The 21,513-nt window shown below is 40.1% G+C and overlaps 1 protein-coding gene across 1 annotated transcript in view; it reads left to right on the forward strand.

Annotated features, from left to right (window-relative positions):
* acbd6 (acyl-CoA binding domain containing 6) overlaps window positions 1–21,513 on the forward strand; it is a 96,640-nt gene that overhangs the window by 57,589 nt on the left and 17,538 nt on the right. Inside the window, exon 6 of the mRNA XM_042056216.1 lies at window positions 2,632–2,721. Coding sequence (XP_041912150.1) covers window positions 2,632–2,721 — 90 coding nt within the window. The remainder of the gene's footprint in view (window positions 1–2,631; window positions 2,722–21,513) is intronic.

Genomic DNA, 21,513 nt, shown 5'->3' on the forward strand with positions numbered 1-21,513 from the left:
GAATGCAGGCTTGTCCAAAATAAAGGCCTGTGTGGATTGCGCAGCCTACAGTAAATAACAGACCCGCCACAATGTGCGATATGATGCTTTTTTATGAGCAAGATGTTTTTGGTGCCCTACGCACACTGCATGTTCTTAAATAACAATGATCATCAGTAATATTCGACCATTAATTTGTGTAAATGGGCAAGCGTGACCACCTTGATTGGCTGATGATTTGTAACGCGGGCATGATTCCAAACACCTCCCTTACGATGATGAGTGACAGGTGACAGGTCTCAGAATGCGTGCGCTACACAAGTACGGAAGATTATGAATAACTGGGGCCGTAGGCTATTCAAAGGCTTTTATCTTACCACTAGGAGTAGGCTACTCCTAAATCGCACTAAAAGATTTTTGCTTGGAGTTTTCTCTTAAAAGTTATTCACAAAGCCTTTCAGACAACTCCTAAACTAGGAGTGAGTCTTCGTTGCTATGGATGACGTCATTACTCATGCACGAGCTTGACTGAAGTGACCACCTTGATTGGCTGACGATTGTAACGCGGGAATGATTCCAAACACCTCTCTTCCGGTGATAGGTGACAGGTCGGAGAATGCGTGCGCTACACAAGTAGTGCGAAGGACGGAAGATGATTAATAACTGAATAAAAAGGCCTAGCCTAAATGAATAAAGAGTAAGGCAAAACAAATAGCCTAGTAGCCTAATGAAACATAGGCCTATGGATTGATGCAGTACCTTTGCAACATTATTAAATTAATCTGTCACCATATGCCTAGGCTACGTTTGCAAAGAGGATAACATTTTAATTAGATTCACAATGAAACGTTACATTTAATTTACATGTTAACAATGAGTAGTTTTGGTTGTTGTTAACAACCAAATAAATTAACGCAACGCAACACAACACAGACCCTGCTTCTCTCGCGTCAGTCACTGACAGTAGCCTAGAATAAATGCATGGGGAAAAACACTTCCCCATGACAAAGACATCGTAAAACACTGAAAGTTAATATTTTGTCACTAGCAACATACATCTGTCCTTTGTCAAATGTGTTATGTTCCAAGTAGCCTATGCGTAATTCTGCTTCATAAAGTTGAACAAATACATTTGCTTATTTCACAGAAAAATATAAATAGCCAGTTAGGGTCTACAAAGCAGAGTTGGTAAGTTATGGTAGGCCAACTTGGAGTGAACATACAAACAGGGGAAATTCTCTCTAGTAGCTGAGTAGCCTGATGGTAGGCAGGTGCGCACGTATAAGGCCAAACATGCAAGCGCCAATGAATCGTGCTCTCACAACAATCACGCCGTTAAACTTAAATAGGTTAACATCACTCTAAGTTCGCCTTCAAGCAAGGAAAACGATGATTTGAAGACATCTGTTTCGTTGGAAGGGCAAGGGGGTAGCAACAGGGCAACACAGGGACAGGCCCGATGGCAGGGTTGTTATGAGAGTATTAAAATATGGGATATTCTACGGGAAAACATTAAAACGGCAAGACAGCGGGGGAAAGTTAAAATACGTGATAAACACGGAAAAAGTTGGCATGCATTGTTTCGGTCCCCGTGCACAGGGATTATTTCTCATAGTATTAATCATATATGATTATTTGTGAAATTGTGCAAACAGGTGCAACACATTTGAAAAGGAAGGACTGGTAGCATGCAAGCTCACGGGAAAGATTGATTTAAGAACGTTATCACAGTGTGTGGCTGTGGCGCAAAGCAGCGCGGGCGGAAGACAGCGACAATTGGCAGGGGAGGGTCATGTCTTTTTTAACAATTCTGTCGGATGGTCATTGAAAAATTTCTAGCAGGCAAGGGAGGGTCATGCAACTTTTGACTGAAGCACTCAAAATTCTTCCGGTGGCCCCTTAAATAAATAATGAACAGTCCCTAGATTGCTGCTGGGCTATATGTCTTGGTTCATGTCTGTTAACAACTCATTGCCGTCAAACGCGTAGCCTATTTCGCGGTTGCATCCATTACAAACAAACATGCAATATAAACGTCTGGGATTGGGGAGAGCACTAAATGCTCTACTGAATAAGCAACGAAGTCAAACCTTTAAATAAAAAACACTCTTTAATAATCAAAAAAATAAACCGCTAATGAAGTAAACTTGTGACCATCAAAAATCGTTTATCGCCTGTAACTCTGTGATAACAGGACGTAACAGGAAGGCATTTGGCTGAGCAACGGAGGTTAATATGCTCTATATTTTGTCCAAATGATGTCTGTCTATCATCGTTGCACTCGGAGAAAACCAGAATGTTTAATTTGTCCTGCGTTTCTTCTACGGCTGCAAACGGGATTCACTCGCAGTTAACCAAATATTTCTGGCTATTAAATTATTTCTAAACCAGTCTGCTAAAGTCTGTAGTGAAGTCTGTGTAGGGTTTTCCAGGCTCCATTTCTTTTTACGAGACACCCTGCTCACTTGAGACATCTACCGGTTGTTTGGGTTGTTGCAGCGTCGTTGCAGCGTCACTGGAAAAATACAAATTAAAGTTGCGTGATACCGCGTGTGAAGCTGGCCAAGTCGAAGCACTGCCCACTGTATAATGTTATAATTCTTGACTGAGTTACTTGTTGATGTGATTTTTGTTTACGGTTGTTTTATTCAGGGTCGGGCGCTACTGCACTGGGCCTGTGATCGTGGACATAAGGATATGGTGTCTGTGCTTCTGTTAAACAAAGCTGATATAGACAGCCAGGTAAGTCACTTTCTCTTTGGGGTAGAACTTTTCTTCATATATGATTCAGGGCTTACTCTCTTCTGTTTACTACTAAACACTTCTGACTGATGTCATATTTATAGGCATGTAGTGGTCTGTGAGTGTGTGAGAGAGAGAGAGAGTGCCACTACAGTAACCTTTGTGCAGGCTGAGAATCGCAGCTACTAAGTAGAGCAGTAATTATGACCGCCGCGCAGCGAAGGTTTAGTCAGATTTTTTTTTTTTTTTTCGCATGTCCAAATTTCCATCAAGGATTCCCGGGACACTGAAAGACCGGGGTACACGAAACTTGGTGGGCATGTAACCCCATATGGATAGCATGGAACCATCGTTTTTCGTTTTGATCTGTAGCCCCCCCGCTGTACTGGACCCCCCGAAAGGAGGGTAGGGCAGACACAGTTTTCTGTGAATATCTTGAGAACCGTAGGGCCTAGGATGACCAATTTTTTTCGTATGTTTGCCTCCAGGGGTCATGTTAACCCATTCCATGTGCACACATGTGCATAAACAGATATACACGCACACACATACATTCACAGTAATCATACGTATGACACATACTCACACAGTAGACATATGTACGCATACATGCACATGCACAAACACACATACGCAGGCAAACACACAAACACACACACACACACACACACACACACACACACACACACACACACACACATAAACATAAACGTGTACACGCACACATGCACACAATTCAAGAATTTCTCAGAATTATGAACAGGCAAGATGGGGGTGGGGTTGTATAAAATGAATTTTACATGTGAAATCTATGAACTAATCATGTTTTGGTACTTGCTTGGTCTAGCAGATACCAGTGAGAATTGAGTGTGGATAATGCAATTTAGTGAGACAGTTATAATCATATAGGCCTTTCAGCGTGATTTATTTTTGTGGAAAAAATGTGCTGGACTGGGCGGCGGTCATATTTTGTACCGCTCTGCGGTACATCTAGTTGCATACTGTTCTGTCAACACACAGACTGCTTTCTACAGCTGTCTCTCAACCAGTGTGCCGTGAGGCAATGTGAGGTGTCCTGTGAAATTTTGAGGAATTCAATGCATTTTATACAGGCTTATGAATAATACCTCATCCTGAAATGGAACCCTCCAGGTTGACCGCATTTCATTCTATATTACTGCACCACCACAAATTTATACATGTTGCTGCATCTCAACATTGCTTGGCAACCATTCTGATAGAAGAAAATATTTTTTGCCATAAGCATGATTGTCTATAAATAAATCGTTACATTTCTTGTTGCTGTGCCTTTATTGAGATTTTAACAGATTCACCTGATATACTTTTTATGGTAATATGACCTCCCTTACGTACTGTAAGCCTCCTAGGGTTGCCACACGTACTAGATTTTCTGGGATTGATCTCTTTTTTGAGTGACTGTCCCGGATAATTAATAATCTTTTCCAGGACACAAATTGTCCCAGTTTTTGGTGATAATGATCTTCGGATTATAATTTCTGCTAGTTTCAAATTAAATGGTTATTCGATTTTCTATGTGGTTGTGTTTATCGGACATCAAGGCCTGTGTAGCCTACGTACACAGACATAAAAGGCATGCTTTTTGTTGATTTGGCAGCAGAAATATGGTTTACCTTATTACCTAGCAACTGCCGCACAACCACAGTTATGACCCCAGTGCAATGTCTGGGATTTTCACAAATCAAATGTGGCAAACCTAATGCCTCCCCATTCATTTGAATAGGAAAATAGCTGCCTGGTAACTGCCCAAAGTGCATTACCAAGATGGTCGCCAGTCAGTCTGTCTTGGCATTTCTGTTTGACTTTTGGTGTTTCTTAACCCCAAAAAGGTTGAGAACCTCTGTTCTACAGGCATAGTATGATTTTATAGGATACTTTTTCATTTTAAAGGATGTGTGTAGAATTATGTAGGATTCATCAAGCAATCCCCAAAGTCCAGCTGAATTCCACCTCCTATGATATGGTTGGCTTTCCTAACAAGCTTATTCAGTCTGTTAACATCCTTCATTCTTACACCACCCCCCGAGCACACCACCACATAAAAAATGGCACTAGATATGACATGATGGAAGATCTGCAAAAAACTGTTGCAGATATTAAAGGACTTTTCTGTGCGTTATTGTAAAGGGCCTCAGTGTTCTTAGACCACTACAGTCTGTCATCTAAATGCACTCCAAGGTATTTGTAAGTGTGTACTACCTCCCACTCTACTCCACTGATGGAAGCAACAGTCAGATTAGCTTTATCCTAGGTGAAACCCACTACCAGCTTAGCCTGGGTGAACCCAGGCGAACCTGTTAGCAAATTTGAATACCAAACACCCTGGTATAAGGTAAAAGACAAGTTGGCTTTTGCCCCTCTAGCTGCTGGCCACTCCTCCCAGGACCAGAGACAGGGTAGAAGTGGAGCTTTGGCAGCACTGAATCAGTGCCCAGCACGGGTAGAAAGTCAAGATGCAAGATGTTTGGATGATTATCATGTCTGACCTCAACAATAAAGAATGCCTCTGTATGCGGTTTGCTTACATAAAATGATTCTGCGGATTTTGCAACAACACGCCAACAAACACAGGCAGTGGCTATTTATAATGTTAAATTGATGTTCAATGCTGACACTTTCAATAGCCCAGGCTACTTTGGACTGTCTTTAGACTTTAAACACATAATAATTCCGACTGCAAGTTCCAGATAGGCTAATGGGCCTGAATTTAAGGACGTTTCAGAATGCCACACATGCAAAGCATGATCAGCTATAGACAACAGCTATACAGCTATAGAGTGGCAGACAGAGCGTGGTGTCACTTATAGGCTACCAGAGGTTACTTTTGAGTCACATCATTGCAAATTTCATATGATGCATCATTGCACAAAATGGTTTGTCTTCTCTATCATATTCAATAGGCTAAACATACAGTGGGTCCCATTTAGAAGTTAATTCGCGTTTCCCGTGATTCACGCAGCTACGTGAAATGTATTACAACTTTTCTCCACGAGGTGGCAGCTTAAGTCTGCTGTAGCCATGTGCGGATCTACGGGGTGGCAAAGGGTGGCAGCTGCAACCTGGGACACAGTCTTGCCACCCCTGTTGCTACCCCATTTATAAATCAGATAATTTAAGTATATTTATTGTTCATACATGTTGGTCTGAGAACTGCGAGAAGGTGTGAAACCCGCACCAAACTCCTCTCAAACAGAAATCGCCGATTTAGAATCCCCCGCCCCTTCACAATGGTTTCACCCATCACCATCAGCGCAGTAACCCCCGAGAAATTTCACCATTGGCAGCAGGTTGCACAGTGAGTGCATGCAACTAGGTGTCAACTGTCTACAACAAAGTGGTAAGTTTGACCACCAAGTCGAAAAAGTCCATAATTAGACCCATAGTCAGTCCATAATCAGTTAACCCGGCAACAACCTCACTGTTAGTCTACGTTATTTAGGCTACATCCGCAAGACTTTCTCTCATCGAATTTTTCGATGATGGTCAGGTCAGATAATAAGGGCATGATCATGCGTAGCTTAACGTTAGTCTATTTGTGTGTGTCACTAGTTTATAACCTTTGATTGTAAATACTGTTGTTGATGTCAACCCATTAATACACGTGATAATTCAACATGGGTTCTCAAAATTGTCATGCATCCACTTTCCCAGCATCTATGACTATCCAATTTTGGTCGACATGTCAAATCAAACTAGGATATCTAATCGGTGTCAAGCTGGTGGGGGTTGCGTTTTTCTTTTTCCTTTCTTTTCATATATGGTGTAAATCAATCTACACAAGTAAAAGTACAGTTACATGACTGAAATTCTACTCAATCACAATAAGTAAAAGTACTATTTTCAAACAAACCCTACTCAGAGTAGGCTACTAGACTAGACGTTTGATGATGTCAAAGCACATCATATGAAGCTTAGTGCATGAGATCGAATTGCTTAGATTCCAGTTTCATTGGGTGGTAGATTTAAATCATTTGCTGGATGAACCAACAAAGCTGAGGCCAGCACAGGAGTTTGTGTCCTCAAGAAATTAACATGTTGATTGTTCACTCGTGTTTGAGGTTGTTTCTTAATAGGAGATAAAGGTACTTTAATACAGTAACTATACATGTACTTCATTATTCATCACTTTGTGAGTGAGTGAGTGAGTAGCCTAGATTGTGAATGGCAAAACATAATTTGGCGCTAAAGATCAGGGACTGAAAACAGAATGATTTTCATTTAGGTTTGTTCTGAGCAAAAACATTATTTGATATCATAATATTATAATACCTAAATAATATTAGGTCTTAAAAATGCTTCATAGCTTAACTTCAGGCACAGAAAATGTCCTTGCTTTAAGCCTTGCAATAGCCTAACCTATGTATGGTGCTACCAACGCATGACAGGCTTATAAATATTTGCCTAGTGTCTCTGGTATCTTATTTCACAAAAAGTAATTTAGACTACATACTTGGAAAAGGCAGTTAGATAGTGTTGGATATTAATATCTTTTTTAATAATTTTTATCAACTAGTAGTTTTAGCCAATTATGCAGGGGAGATACCGAGCATAACATCTGACTAAATTCATCTTATAAGGGGTCTGGGGAACACTGTGTGGGCAGGTGACTTTCCAAGCCTATGGAGTTTTGAATAATATTCAAACAAAGGTTAATCGGAATGATAAATACCGTTATTAACCGGTTATTTAAATTTGAAAATGGCGTTTTCACTCCGGAACAAGAGAAATTGGTTTTGCTCCCGTTTTCAGTTCCGTCCTTCCAAAAACTGTGTTTGTTTCCGGTTTTCATTTTCATTCTTTGAACCGTTTCTAATCCCTGCTAAAGATATTTGACCTTTAATTGTAGTGGGGGTTGAAGTAAAAACCTTCCAAAGAATTAAGTAATTGAATTAGATACCCATACCAGGTACTTAGTTACTGTCCACCAGTGTGTGTGTTTGCATGTTTATTAGTGAGGTGGTGGATTAATAATTACATTCTTGTTATGTACATTTTAAATTATTGTATTATAATAAATCCAAAAAGAATGTTTTGACTAAGAAGGTACTTACTTGACTGAGTCTTTATTGAATCAGATGGAAATGTTTTGACAGTCACAGTCATGGTTTTCATTGCAACAATCCTGCATTAGAATTTTGTTTCAATTCAGATAACCTAAATCTGCTGATGGCTTATTTTGTATGACTAAATTTGTCCATATTCCCTCAAAACTAGAAGACATCATTTGAGGGGTCGTGTTTTAACAAAATGTCTCCAGGGGAGCATACCCCCAAATCACCAGAATCTTGTTTCAATCCAGATAACCTAAATCTATTGATGGCTATTTTATAAATGTGTCCATATTATTCCCTCAAAACTAACTAGAAGAAATCATTTCAGGGGTCATTTTTTTTCTCTGGGGGAACATACCTCCAAACCCCCCTACAATTGCTTTTTGACACTTTATAATTTAAGTACAGACTACTAGGGTTGGGCACCGAAACACGGTTCTAATATGGCACCGGTGCCGACACAAACGGTAGTAACTGCATCGAATAACAACGTGGATTTCGGTGCCTCATTTCGGTGCTTAAATAGTGTCCATGACCTGGCAGTTTTATGGCAATATAACAGTTCAATTTCATGTTCAAATTTGTCTTATCAATAAAAAAAATTCATGCTTTAGACCATTTTAATTTAAAACATTTTAAAAACAAAGTACCGGTTCAGGCACCGTTTCGGCACCGGCACCGTTTTAAAAGTATCGATTTAGCACCGGTATCGGATAAAACCCAAACAATACCCAACCCTACAGACTACACAGACTGTATAGTGATTACACAGAGAAAGAAATTCACATATTAAGACCCACACCATCCAAACGCCAGCTACATCTCCGATTTGCCTCCCACCTCGAGTAATGTAGTGTAGAGAACAAAACATATTCAGTGAAATCCGTAGAATTTTAAGTTTTGAATAATGTCCATGGCCCCCCTCTTGGAACCTCATGCCACCCCTTCGCCACCCCAGGAAAAAATCTCTAGATCCGCCCCTGGCTGTAGCATTGCCGATAAACAAGGTAGCGGACTGCATTCAAAGGTGTAGCAAAAGCAGTGTGATTGGCAATCCACGGACAGGTGGCGGTCGTGGGCTGGACCTAGCCAGAGGCGAGCTTAACAGATGACCGTCGTAGTGTTATCCAATTGCGTCGAAGTCCGGAATCAGTCAGTAAACATTGGTCGTATTGTGTTATCCAATTGCGTGCAGTGAGATTTTCAAATGCACGCTTGGTGCCGCCCCTCGAGTTGGGACATTACATTATTCGTGGCCAGACCCTTAATCTTTCTAGATTACCAGGGTCTGGAATCTCCAGGCTAATGGTGTTTTGGAACCACGGATCGAAATAAAAAGAAACTAAATGTGTCCCTGATCAATACATACTTCTTAAAGCAACAACAAAGAGTTTTTTGTACCTTTAAAATAATGTTTCCAAAATCGTTTCAGTGGTTCATCAACTCGTAACAGGCTGCATTCGCTTTGCGATCGCTCTATCGGCTATAACCACACTGTGCAAGTTTGCCAGTTCGGGTAGTGGTTCTGTAGTTCGATGGAGACATAAGAAACTACAAATTTGACTTGCTTCTGATGTCGCAATACATCGTACTTTCATAAAATCATGCAACATACTCTACCTTCTCTGTGGACGTTGTTATTTCCAAAGCCGGTGCTGGATAAACAAATAGCATGCGTGTGACAGAGGAAAAGTGCTTTGGTGTTGCTTTAATTCATAAAATATGGAGGCATAACATTAGGTGGTAGTGGTAGGCTGTGAGTGCTCATTCAATTTGTAGGCCTATGCGCGTCTGTGCAAGTGAAACTGACAAACTCGTGGGTAGGCTAGAAGCAACGATATTTGAAACAATGAATGTGGATTCCTGCGGATTCCTGTAATGTTAATGAAAACAGCATAGCGATTGGATAGCCTAATAAATCGCGACTTGTTGTAGGCCTAACAGTAGCTTATATTGTAGCAAATAGCCTATGGTGATGACTTATTGGCGATGAATACTTTTTTTAAATACATTTCACTCGTCTCGCTGGAGTGAGCGCATAATGTGGGCTGTTGTGCAAAAAAATTAATTAGGGAGATGATCTGCATCTCCATTGTTAATGTGTGAAATGTCCATGCAGGCAGGTGATAACGAGTCAGACAGTAGAAGGGCCCTGCTTGCTCTGTTAAAGTATTTCTGTCCCTTCCAAACTGCGTTAAAATGGTGTACTTAACAGCCAGAGACACCCCTGGACCTCCAGTAATATGATCAGCACCACCTCTCACAAAATACGATCAACGTCCCTGTTACCGGTCCATCAGAAATATGACAACTGTTGTCCGGTCCGTGCAATGAAAAATGTTGGGGACCCCACAGAACGATACTAAAGATCACCTTGTTGAAGTCATACAGTAGAGTAGGCTAAATCAGAGCCTACTTTTTTTTATCTAGCTGGGGCCAGACATGATGGCTTTTGGCGAACCGTTTAGGCCTACTCAAAATGAGTAAAACCAAATTTGGCGAAGAAATCTTACACTTTTTTCCCTTTCCACTTTGCGCAGTAATTTCATTAAAGGGAGACACCAGGCAAGCCTGATGCTTTTTCTCTACGAAACTCCCCCTCGCTCAGTCTGAAGCTCCTTTCCTTTTCTTTGCGTCTTCCGTCAAGGGTTTTCGCTGTTTCTTCGCCGGCTCTGCCATTATACACACGTTTGCAACAATCTCTAGCGTTTCGTTAGCCTGCCTCTATGCTGTAAACTGATCCTGCTTCGGTCGGCGGGTAGGATACACCGAACTTGCAAGTGGGATATTCTTTCTACAGGCAGTAGGGGCGGGCGAGAGAGCCTTCATTGGCCCCGTAATGAGTCATTTAACCATATACCGACTTACGAAGATGATTAATTAACACGAAAACGTTGCCTGGTGTCCCTTTAATTCCAATCAGAGGAAAGAAAGATGCATGCAGTTTTCTTGTTTAATTAATTTGGTACTCTTATTATCTGCTAAGCCATAAGCCTAATGCAAAACCATGTTATGATATTTTGTATAGATTGGCTATATGAAGATATCGATATAAAACAGGGCGCCCAATGAGTGTGACACATTTCAATCCGCATTTCAATCCGTTCACATGCTCACACGCCACACCTTGTGGCACATTTTTTTAGGCCAGAAGTGTCAGGTCATAGGTCTATTTAATCGAGGGTTTCTCCCCCGGGATATCTAAATAAATTAGCTGTTGAATACGCAATCGTGAGAAGGAAAGAGCAGCAATCTTACCGTCTCTGACTACTCACGTGAACAAAGTGCAGGGCTGAAGCGCAGGCTAAACATATGAGCACAGTTAAATCACCTCTAATACGGTAGGATTTAAAAACGTCATTAATCATTCACCTCCTTTATCCAAGTGCAAGCAGGGTGCGTTTGGTCAGAAAATCACAACAAAAAAAAAACGATTAACAGGCTGAAAATAGATTCAGTCTTTTCCATTCAAGGCTACGGTTCTGCTATGAGAATGACCCGCAGGTGCAGTCAAGTCAAGTCATCTTTATTTATATAGCGCATTTCATACACAGAGGTCATTCAATGTGCTTTACATAAACAAAAGCAAACAGGAATGCATAGAAGGTCAATAGTCAAAGAATAGTTTAAAAAGTAAAGAATAATAATAAAATAATAATAATAAGAAAACGTAAAACACACAAGGTGATAGTACAGAAAAGCAGTGATGTAGTACTCGAGTCCGCTTTCTCGGACTCGACTCGGACTTGTTCCTTCAAAGACTCGGTCTTGACTCGGTCTCGGACCACAGTGGGAGGAGAAGGACTCGTAATTTCAGACCGAGTCCTCGAGACCAACGCATTTTTTTATGTTAAAAAAAAATCAAAATGAAATTTCACGGCGGCCACGTCTTTGCCCCTTGTTGGTCTTGGTGCCCCCTTCTTTCAATATTCTGCTTTGCGTCCGTTTAATAGCGATTTTTATTTAGCCTATAGCCTGTCAAAATGATCTTAGCATCACAGCGCAAACTAATTCAGTCTTACACAGTGGAGAAAATGACAGCGCATGGCAAGACAGAAAGTGCGTCCAAATTCACCCATTCTTCTCAGTTGAAATACTCGCAATCGCTAAGCCTACTCATCACACAGGCACATGTATCACATCACATGAAAGAACTTTTTCTCAGCTTTTAAACAATGTTAGCCGCTAATTGCTGTGGTGAACGGTTCGCGAGAAAAGTAAATAATATAATTACATTTAATCATAACGTCTACATAAGGTGCTACACCCATCTCCCTACCCATTCATCTCGGTGGAATATTTCACGAACCCTTCGTTCAACATATAACAAACCATATATCAGAATAAACATCTAAATAGACATCTAAATATTAGATGATCAGTTCTGTGTAATATGTCATGTTTCATGTTTTTGTAATGTTTCATACAGTGATTCAGGTCTACTGCTGTGAATAGGCTAAATACAACTTTGATTATTTTTATAGCCTACTACTGTATAGTTAACTTTGGCCTTGGTGCCCTGACATGTGGCCTTTGTGCCCCCCACCAAATATGCCCAACTGAAGGCCAAGTGGCCTTGCCCCTAAAATGGTGAAATTCCAAGCCTGGGCCTAACTGTTGATTATTAATTGGGGTGATATTTAATCATGATTATGAAAACTGACATGTTTTTATGGTCTTGGTCTCGACTCGGTCTCGACTCCTAAAGGACTTGGTCTCGACTCGGACTTGCTTCCTCAAAGACTCGGTCTTGACTCGGACTCGACTGTATTTGAAAACCAACGGACTCGGTCTCGACTCGGTCTCGACCCTTCAAAGACTCGGTCTTGTCTCGGACTCGGCAAAGGGGGTCTCGTCCCCATCACTACAGAAAAGCATAAAAGGGCAATAATTTAAAAGTGTTTATAAAGTAATATTTAAAAAAATAAATAAATAAATAAAAAACTATTAACATTTTAGCTGAAAGTCTAGATTTGAAACTGGCTACAGATCTCATCTGAAAGTTGGTTCCAGAGCTGAACTGCATAGCAATTAAACGCTGCTTCACCATGTTTAGTTCTAACAGTAGGTTTCACTATTATTTCTCCTGAGACCTGAGAGGTCTGGATGGTGTGTACTGCTGAAACATGTCTGCTAGGTAATTTGGTCCCATTCCATTTACTGATTTATAAACAAGCAGAAGCGCCAATGACTTACTGGAAGCCAATGCAGGGGCTTAAAGGGAAACTTGGCAGGATTTCCCCCTCTGCTGGAGAAATCGTGCATTATGCTATTTCAAACTGTGGAAAAAGGTAACGATAAAGCACATGGATTTGTTTACAAGCTAGCGAACGGTTAGCATAAGTTTGGTTACGATGTTACAAGGTAAGAAACACGATTTAAAACGAGTTTCTTGTTTCTCACTTCTCTTTCCGGGACGGTAAGTCTCAATGTTGCAAGGTTGGTTTTCCGCCTGGGGACGCTAAGCGCAGCGGGGAAAGTCACCATTTTTACCGGAACAGGTCATTTAACCATCCAAATGATTTCTAAACGGGTTTATTACGTTGAAATAGTTGCTAAGTTGCCCTTTAAGTATTGGAGTAATGTGGTCAATTCTTTTAGTTTTTGTGAGAACCCTAGCCGCTGCATTTTGTATCATCTGAAGCTGTTTGACAGTCTTTTTAGGAAGGCCTGTGAAAAGCCCATTGCAGTAGTCAACCCTATTGGAGATGAATGCATGAATAAGTTTTTCTAGATCATGTGCACATCTGTTTCTCTCGCTCCCGTATCTCGGTCCGTTCATGTCCTCCTGCCTGTGTTTATTTTGGGGAGATTGAGCGCATAATTTGCCCGACTCAGTAGGCCTACCAAAATGCCTACAGATTTAGATGCAAGCTGTGGTGATCAGCAAGCGTTCTAATTAATACCAGAAATCGCTAGGCCACCTGAAATATTGTCTGATTGAACAACATTATGCCCATGCATTAGCTATAGCATCAGTTGCGCACAAAATAACACAGCCTAATGAGCATGATGCCTTCTTCAAACTCTCTTTTTCTTACCTTCTATCTCTCGCCTTTGCTTCGTGCGTGTAGAAGCAGTAATAAAGCTAATTTATGTAGGCCTAGTTGTGTAATTCTTTGCACAGCACTGTCTAAGCATTCAGTGAACAGAGTAGGCTACCTAATATATTGCAGACACGCACCCGAACAGCAGTCGTTTTGGATGCGTATAGCCTAGTTTCAAGCAAGAAGTACCTAAGGTAAACATCTCAAAAAATGTGGGTGCACTCAAATAATGTGCTGTTATACCCAAATTAAAAACTGTTTCAGATGGGAACTACCAACCCCAGTGCTGGAGCCTACCATCCCCCCTTATATGAGGCTGACTTCTGCACTAGCAAATCAATGATAGCTTATTTCCATGACAGTAGCCAGCAGAGACAGGCCAAGAGCAGCTTCACACATCAGATCAGCTTGTGGGCCATTAGACGACCCCCCCCCAACTCGAACTCAAGCAGGATCTTCCGACAAAATTGTGCGTGCCTTTGCTAGGAGAGAGGGAGATAGAGAGTGCGCGTATAAGTGGTGATTATTTCTGGTCGTAGCAGAGTAATGGATACCTACAAGAATTGACAAAAGAATAAGACAAAAAGATGTAGGCAACGAATTAAATGTTAGGTATCCGCGCGCAGGGGGTTTGGACAGCGGCTTAAGTGAAATGGATCAACCTATTCTGTTCTTGCTGTTTATATGTTTACCCAACTGAAAAACGTTGGGTAAATATATGGGGCATGCCACAACGAAATCAGTCTAGTTTGACACAATAAAAAATGGGTTTATTAGATATTCATAATCCACAGACCTTAGGGTTGAAAACAAGGTCATTTGTTCAATTCAGTTTAGCCAACCCAGAGATATTGGCCAAAATGTGAAGGCTATCCTCATCTCAGCCAGCCTACACATTTGACCTTCAAAATCATATTTCTAGGTCGTTTTACAGTAAGATACGTCTACGAGTGATCGATAAGAAGTAAAGGAATGTGTTAGTGGTGAAATTAGAAAATGCATAATTTTGTCATTTTCGACCCTCGCTGCATTCAAATCGCTATATCACGAAATGGATTTCCACGACACAAGACTCATTTCGTCGTGGCACGCTCCATATGGTCTATACTGTAGCAAAGCCGACGTTCCTAACCCTGCTCACATGTGCCACCTGGTGGTTGTTTGGGTCAGTGCCACTTCCCTGGGGAAATATAAATAAAATACCCGTGATTCAAATGTGAGGCCGGCCAATTCGAAGTAGTACCCACTGTATAGCCTTAACTTAAAACAGCTGTTAGGCTTGTCATGTCATTTTGATATGTAAAAAAGTCTCATGCAGCCATGCATAAATTCTGCTCACTGCACATTTATTATTATATATATATATATATATATATATATATATATATATATATATATATATATATATATATATATATATATATATATATATATATATATATATTCAGTATTCATTATTGAATGCTTAGCAGGAATAATTTTTCTATCATACATATCATCCTATTTTTAAAGCAGGCCTACCTGCAGGCATGTAATTGGGCTAGTGGTTTTCTGCAGGAATGGCATGTTTGAATGGGAACTGTACTAGTGTTCCATAATTTAAAAAAAAAAAACCAACAATGTGAAATGAAAACCTATATGCTTTTCATGCAGTTCTATCACATTATGCAAAGTAATGTCACCAGAATGGTAAGCACACATCACTAATGCCAGTGTACAGTATATGCAGTGGAGTGAATTAAAAAAAGATACAGGTCTAAGGACAGATTTGGCTTTGTATCTAAGCTGTCTGAATTGTCCATTGGGATATTAATAAAGTGATATGCTGTTGTTTGATCTGGAGCTTTACAGATCTAGAGGATGAAAAATCAATTGGATGCAATCAAGGAAATTGTTTCCATTATTCAATCCATTTAATCAGGAGATGTGCTAATGACTTTTCTGATTTTTTTTCTATGTTTGAATAAAAAATGAAACTGAATACATGCAGCAAAACTATTGCACGCAGATATATGCAGTTTTATGTCACATAACCCACTTAACATAAAATGATCAGATCATAATGTCTGCAGTTATGAAAAATGGGGTAGAAACTTAGTGAACGAGCACACTCCCAAATTGAGGTGCTGGTCGGGATGATATAAATAAAGAGACAGTTGCCACACACTCCTTTGTTTTTCTTACTATTTATTCACAACCGTTTCAGGATTAAGGCTGTTGCTGAAACATTGGTTGTGAATAGAGGAAGAAAAGAAAAGAGTGTGTGACTACTTTCTCTGCAACATGTATCAATGCTTTGGTTGGGGGTTTTGATATTGGATTACATGATGTAAATGCTAAGATACCTTTGTAGCTCTCAGATGAGTTAACAACACGTGTTCTGGTTTGAAGGATTGTCATAAGTATTTTAAAGTTTTGTGAGCTATGTGGTGCTCCACTATAAGTTATAGAACAGGGTATAATAGACAGTATAGATAAATAATAATAATAATAATAATAATAATAATTTTAGCTTGGTCTGGTAGGCTATTAATAATACCCCAGATTTGACCTGTTCTGATCCTGTACACCAAATTTCTCCTAATGTCTTTTCGGTTTTATAGTATTACAGTATGCTGTAGATCAATATGGATTACTAAGAATGGACTGAATTTGAACAAGCCACCTTGGTGTGTGTACCAACAAGGGGCCTGTCCCATTTGATCTTGTTCCCTGTTTTATGTGACCCTGGACTAATGTTGTTTAATTAAAATGAAAGTGATTTTTTTTTTTTTCAATTTGTTGATTGATCAAGACATAGCAAATGAGAGGGGGTCGAAATATAATACCTTCAACCGAAAAGCTTTGAATTAATCAACTGATTGTTTCATTGAGTGTCCAGACGCACAAATTGCACTATATTCCGGGCTTAATCCAGGATCAAGGGTTGCTTCAATAGGTATTGCTCTGCATGAGCACACAGATCAGCTGTGAGACCACCTGCCCATACTACACATGACTATTCTATTCACAGATACAACATCTCCAAGGTTTCAAAGCTCACAATATATTCTATATGATTGTGAAAAATACAATTAAGAATCCTCTCCCTTAAGCAATTACTATACTTCAGCCAGTTCATAAGAGTTGTATGTAAATTGATTGTAAAAACAAGCGTTGATTGTAAATCTTTCACATGGTTTTCATTGTTCATTTATTCATCCATCCATCAACTGATGGGTAAAGGAATCAATCCAGTATGCATGATTTCTTAAAAACCAGGATGTGCCAGACAAATGTCCTTTGGGAGTGAAGGCTACCCTTAAAGTGAAACTAGTTACCGGTAACCTCAATTACACAACATTTTCTGTAGCTTTTCTGCTGTAATAGCATGCTTATGCCACCACACAAATGTATATATGCTGGTGTATAATTACTTTTGTTTCCCTTTAACAATATAACAAACAATTGAGAGACATTTACAAAAGTGTATTTGTTGATCAAAAGGTCCAGTTTTTGTGCAGGCTAGCAATGTTCCCATTTTGTATATTAAAGAAGAAAAGAATACAGACAGCAATGTCTGTGGTTCTCCACGCAAAGACTTTGAGAAATTGTAACAAACTGTTAAAGTCAGTTATGTCTGTTTCTTTCCCACCTGTGCAGAGTGCAGACTGCAATTGTAGATGCCAATGCACTTTGTCCACATCTAATCCTAATGAGTGGCATCTGCACTATTCAAATGTCCCATCTCTCTTCATACAGATTTCCTACTAAATATTTAGGCCATTGCAGAGGAATTACAACACATGTTTGTGGGACTGACCATCTGTTGCTTATGCTCACTGATACATTGAACTGTGTCTATTTCAATGAAATAATACAATTAGGTTCCTTAATCCTTAAGAGGTCAACTGCTGACTTGTTTTACATGAATAGCTAACTCATTGATGGAGACATAACAATGGTACAGTAACTTGGTGATGTGTATGACCTGAGAAAAGCTAATTTAGTCTTTCACTTTACAGCATTCTAAGCTTTTGACTGTACCATATATGCAGTTGATATACAAAAATGGCACTTAGTCATGGATTAATTCACATTCAAATTATCTTAATCTTATTTTGAACATCAACAGCTACAGTATGATTGCAGAAATTCATGCAATGCACTGGTTTACAGACTTTGTTGTAAACGTGTTTATGTGCAACAATCAAAGGAAGACCACAAACTATACAAAAAATACAAATTATACTAAATAAAACAAAATCTAAATCAAGTCTAAAAACAGTATCCACATAGTGGGTGATTAATCATGAGGCGCTTGCAATGACTGAGGCAGGTACTGAGCCTGTGATTCTCTGTGCATAGTAAGGTAAGGTGCTCTGTGTGAGTGAGTGCCATGGTGATGGTGCAAATGAGTAAGTGCAACAGTGCGAAAATAAAGTCTAGAGACCAGCATAAAATAAATATGGACATATAAGAGAGTAGGCAAGGTAATATAAAAAACAACTATAGAAAAACTCTATCTATCTATCTATCTATCTATCTATCTATCTATCTATCTATATATAGAACTATATTAAGAAAAGGTATACTGTAAGTGTGGTCACAATCCGGCTGTGGGATGGAGGGAGGGGTTATGCATATGTGCTAATATAGCGCGCAAACAATGAGGCAGTAAGACCGTGATAAAAAGTGGCTAGTGGACAGACAGTACCCAAACATGAAAAGGGTGGAGAGGCAGACAGACTATGCAGAGAAGTCTATCTTTCCTCTTCCCTTAAGTGAAGCGATTTAATCAGTCTTATTGACTTTTGATCTACCTAGTCATAAATGTGTACACTACAAAAGTTTGATCCCTAAGAATTGCGCTTGTCTAATTGAAATTGCATTTCATTTCAATTCTAATAACCTAAGTCAAAACCTTTGCACACCTGTTAGGTCGACAGGCATTAGAGAAGATCAAAGGTTGACAAACATGAGCAACTTTCTGCACTTGCAATGTTAAATTTAATATAAACCCATCATTTTAGTCCCACCAACCTTTGTTAGGTTATTCTTCAAGAAAGGTTTGTTGACTCAAAAGGACCAATCTGACCAATGATGTCATTCATTGAGTAAAGAAGCATTCTTGTCAAGGCCCCAAGACCGCCAATAGACATAGAGGGCTCTATTATAGCGATCGGAAACGCATGATCAGAGTTTAAGGGTGTTTAATAGAGATGCACCGATTGATCGGCTGGTGATCAAAATTGGCCGATTTTCACGTGATTGGCCATGACTGGCGACCAGCCAGTCTGTCTGAATCTGAAACAGCATCAGCCAGCTGAGTTTGCAAAGTTTGAGGAAGCTAGCAAAGCCCAACTCTCAGGGCTGGATGTACAAAGAAAGTGCTAATATCGAGTTTTTCTATGTGCAGAAAGTGAACGCTATGCTTTGCCATATTGCATGAAATTTGCTAAGATGTCACTTCATTACGTAAGCAAATTGCGTGCCCACAGTTGTACTACAAGCACACTTGAATGGAGTTAGCCGATTGTGACATTAAAAAGAAGCAAAGTTTAGCGATCATTCATGACAATAATACAAGGATACAAGAAAGTTTATTGTCACATGCATATAGTTACTGGAAGTAAGAAATGCAGTGGTGTCAGCCTATTTGTGCATTTATTTTTGGGGTGGGGGGAGTAATAGTCTTTACTACACTGTGTTCCAAATTATTATGCATATTACATTTTTCTCAGATTTTCCTAAATAGTTGATGCAAATGACTGTTAAGAGTATAATTAGAATTTTATTGAACAAACCAATGACATTATTGATATGCTGTATATTCATGTCATTGCTATGTAGGCTACTACACTATTATTACCATCAATAATGTGGGAATCTCGACTGCATAATTTGTGGTAGTGGGGGACTGCGTACGCACCCTGATTTTTTATTTATTTTTTTTTACGGGCAGCCGTGGCCTACTGACTAGCTGGCGACATTCTATCTGAATTTGGTCAGTTTTGCAGACGTCTGTGGTGCGTTGCCCTGTAGGCTACTTCGGAGTCACCTCTAATCTCGACTGCAGCGTGTTGCAGAGCTCGGTGAGCTCCTGGCTGCCGAAAGGACGGAGGTCGCACAGTCTATCCAGACACCCCTCCAACGATGCAGTCTTTCTCATCAGATGTCAGGTCTATGGTGGCACACTTCCAAAGGTCCACCGCTTCCTCAGCTAGCACACTCTGTCTCTCTTCCAGCAGCTGTAGCCTAAAAATAATCAATAAAGACAATCAGGACTGCGTGATGCACTGCGTAACACATATAATGCACCTGAAAAATAGTCACCAAAAACTGATCTTACCCTCTTTCTTCTCGATCAACTCCGAGCTGAACTCTTCACAGCTTCCACCTGAGATGCAAGGTCTTGTTTGTAGCTTACCTGAAGCTCCTGCGTAGCCTACTATCTAGGCTTAATAGGTAGGCCTATCTATTAACATATCTATTTCCTTATAGCCTACAGCAGAATGAAAGCATTTTTTAAATCTTACCCTTGCTCCGGTTTGTAGCACCTACAATTTGTCTCCAACTCCGAGTGAACCCTTGTAGGGCTACGGCTGGTCGGCTACCGCAACGCTGATTTCCTGACAGCTGATGTCCCTTCTCCTGGCCCGGAGAATTGGCTTGGCACTAGATGATCCAACGCTCACCATTCCTCCAAGCAAAGGGAAGTGCTCGTTTGAAGGTCCCTTCTTCTAGAAGGAATGACCGAACGCTGACAATCGCGGATGCGTTGCTTATGAACCACATTCTTACATCCAAGTAAAGTGAATTTGCCATTGCTAAAGACATACTAATAGGCCTGCATAAAGACATACATACTAAGTAATTAATCTAGCATACTTTAATTAAATAAATCAATTCAAGCTAAAATTTCGAGTCTATAATTAGCCTATACTGAGCCTGATCTATTTATACCAGAGCTTTTCTTAAAATGAAGTTAATAGCTAGAAAATTGTCTCCCCCTGCTACCCTGATTTGCATTTGTATAGCTCACAACATTTTCATTTACATGTTAAAGCCTCCCCTAGAATTAGGGGTCATGGGGAGATGACTGCCGAGCAAGGCCCACGTTAATTTCCAACAATTCATGGCAGTTTTCCATGTTTCCTGCAAATTGCCATGCACAATCGTAAACCTGAAGTGTCATGACCATTTACAGTGCCGTTTACTGACGAAAATCCCACTTTTCATGCAGTGATGTTAACATAGGACCCCTTCATTGATATCACCTTCACAATTCTTGCATCCATTGAACTTGTGAGTTCTTGGAGAGTTTCTGCTTTAATGTAATTGCAGAACTGCCTCCCAGAGCTACCAGAATGTCAGAATAGCCTCCCAGAGCTGCTGCTTGGATGTGAACTGCCTCCCACTCTCATAGATCTTTTGCTTGATGATGCTCCAAAGGTTCTCAATAAGGTTCAGGTCAGGGGAAGATGGGGGCCACACCATGAGTTTCTCTCCTTTTATGCCCATAGCAGCCAATGACCCAGAGGTATTCTTTACAGCATGAGATAGTGCATTGCCATGCATACAGATGATTTTGCTATGGAAGGCATTGTTCTTCTTTTTGCACCACAGAAGAAAGTGGTCAGTCAGAAACTCTACATACTTTGCCGAGGTCATTT

This window comes from Alosa sapidissima, chromosome 12 (assembly GCF_018492685.1).
Source record: "Alosa sapidissima isolate fAloSap1 chromosome 12, fAloSap1.pri, whole genome shotgun sequence".
Lineage (NCBI taxonomy): Eukaryota > Metazoa > Chordata > Actinopteri > Clupeiformes > Clupeidae > Alosa > Alosa sapidissima.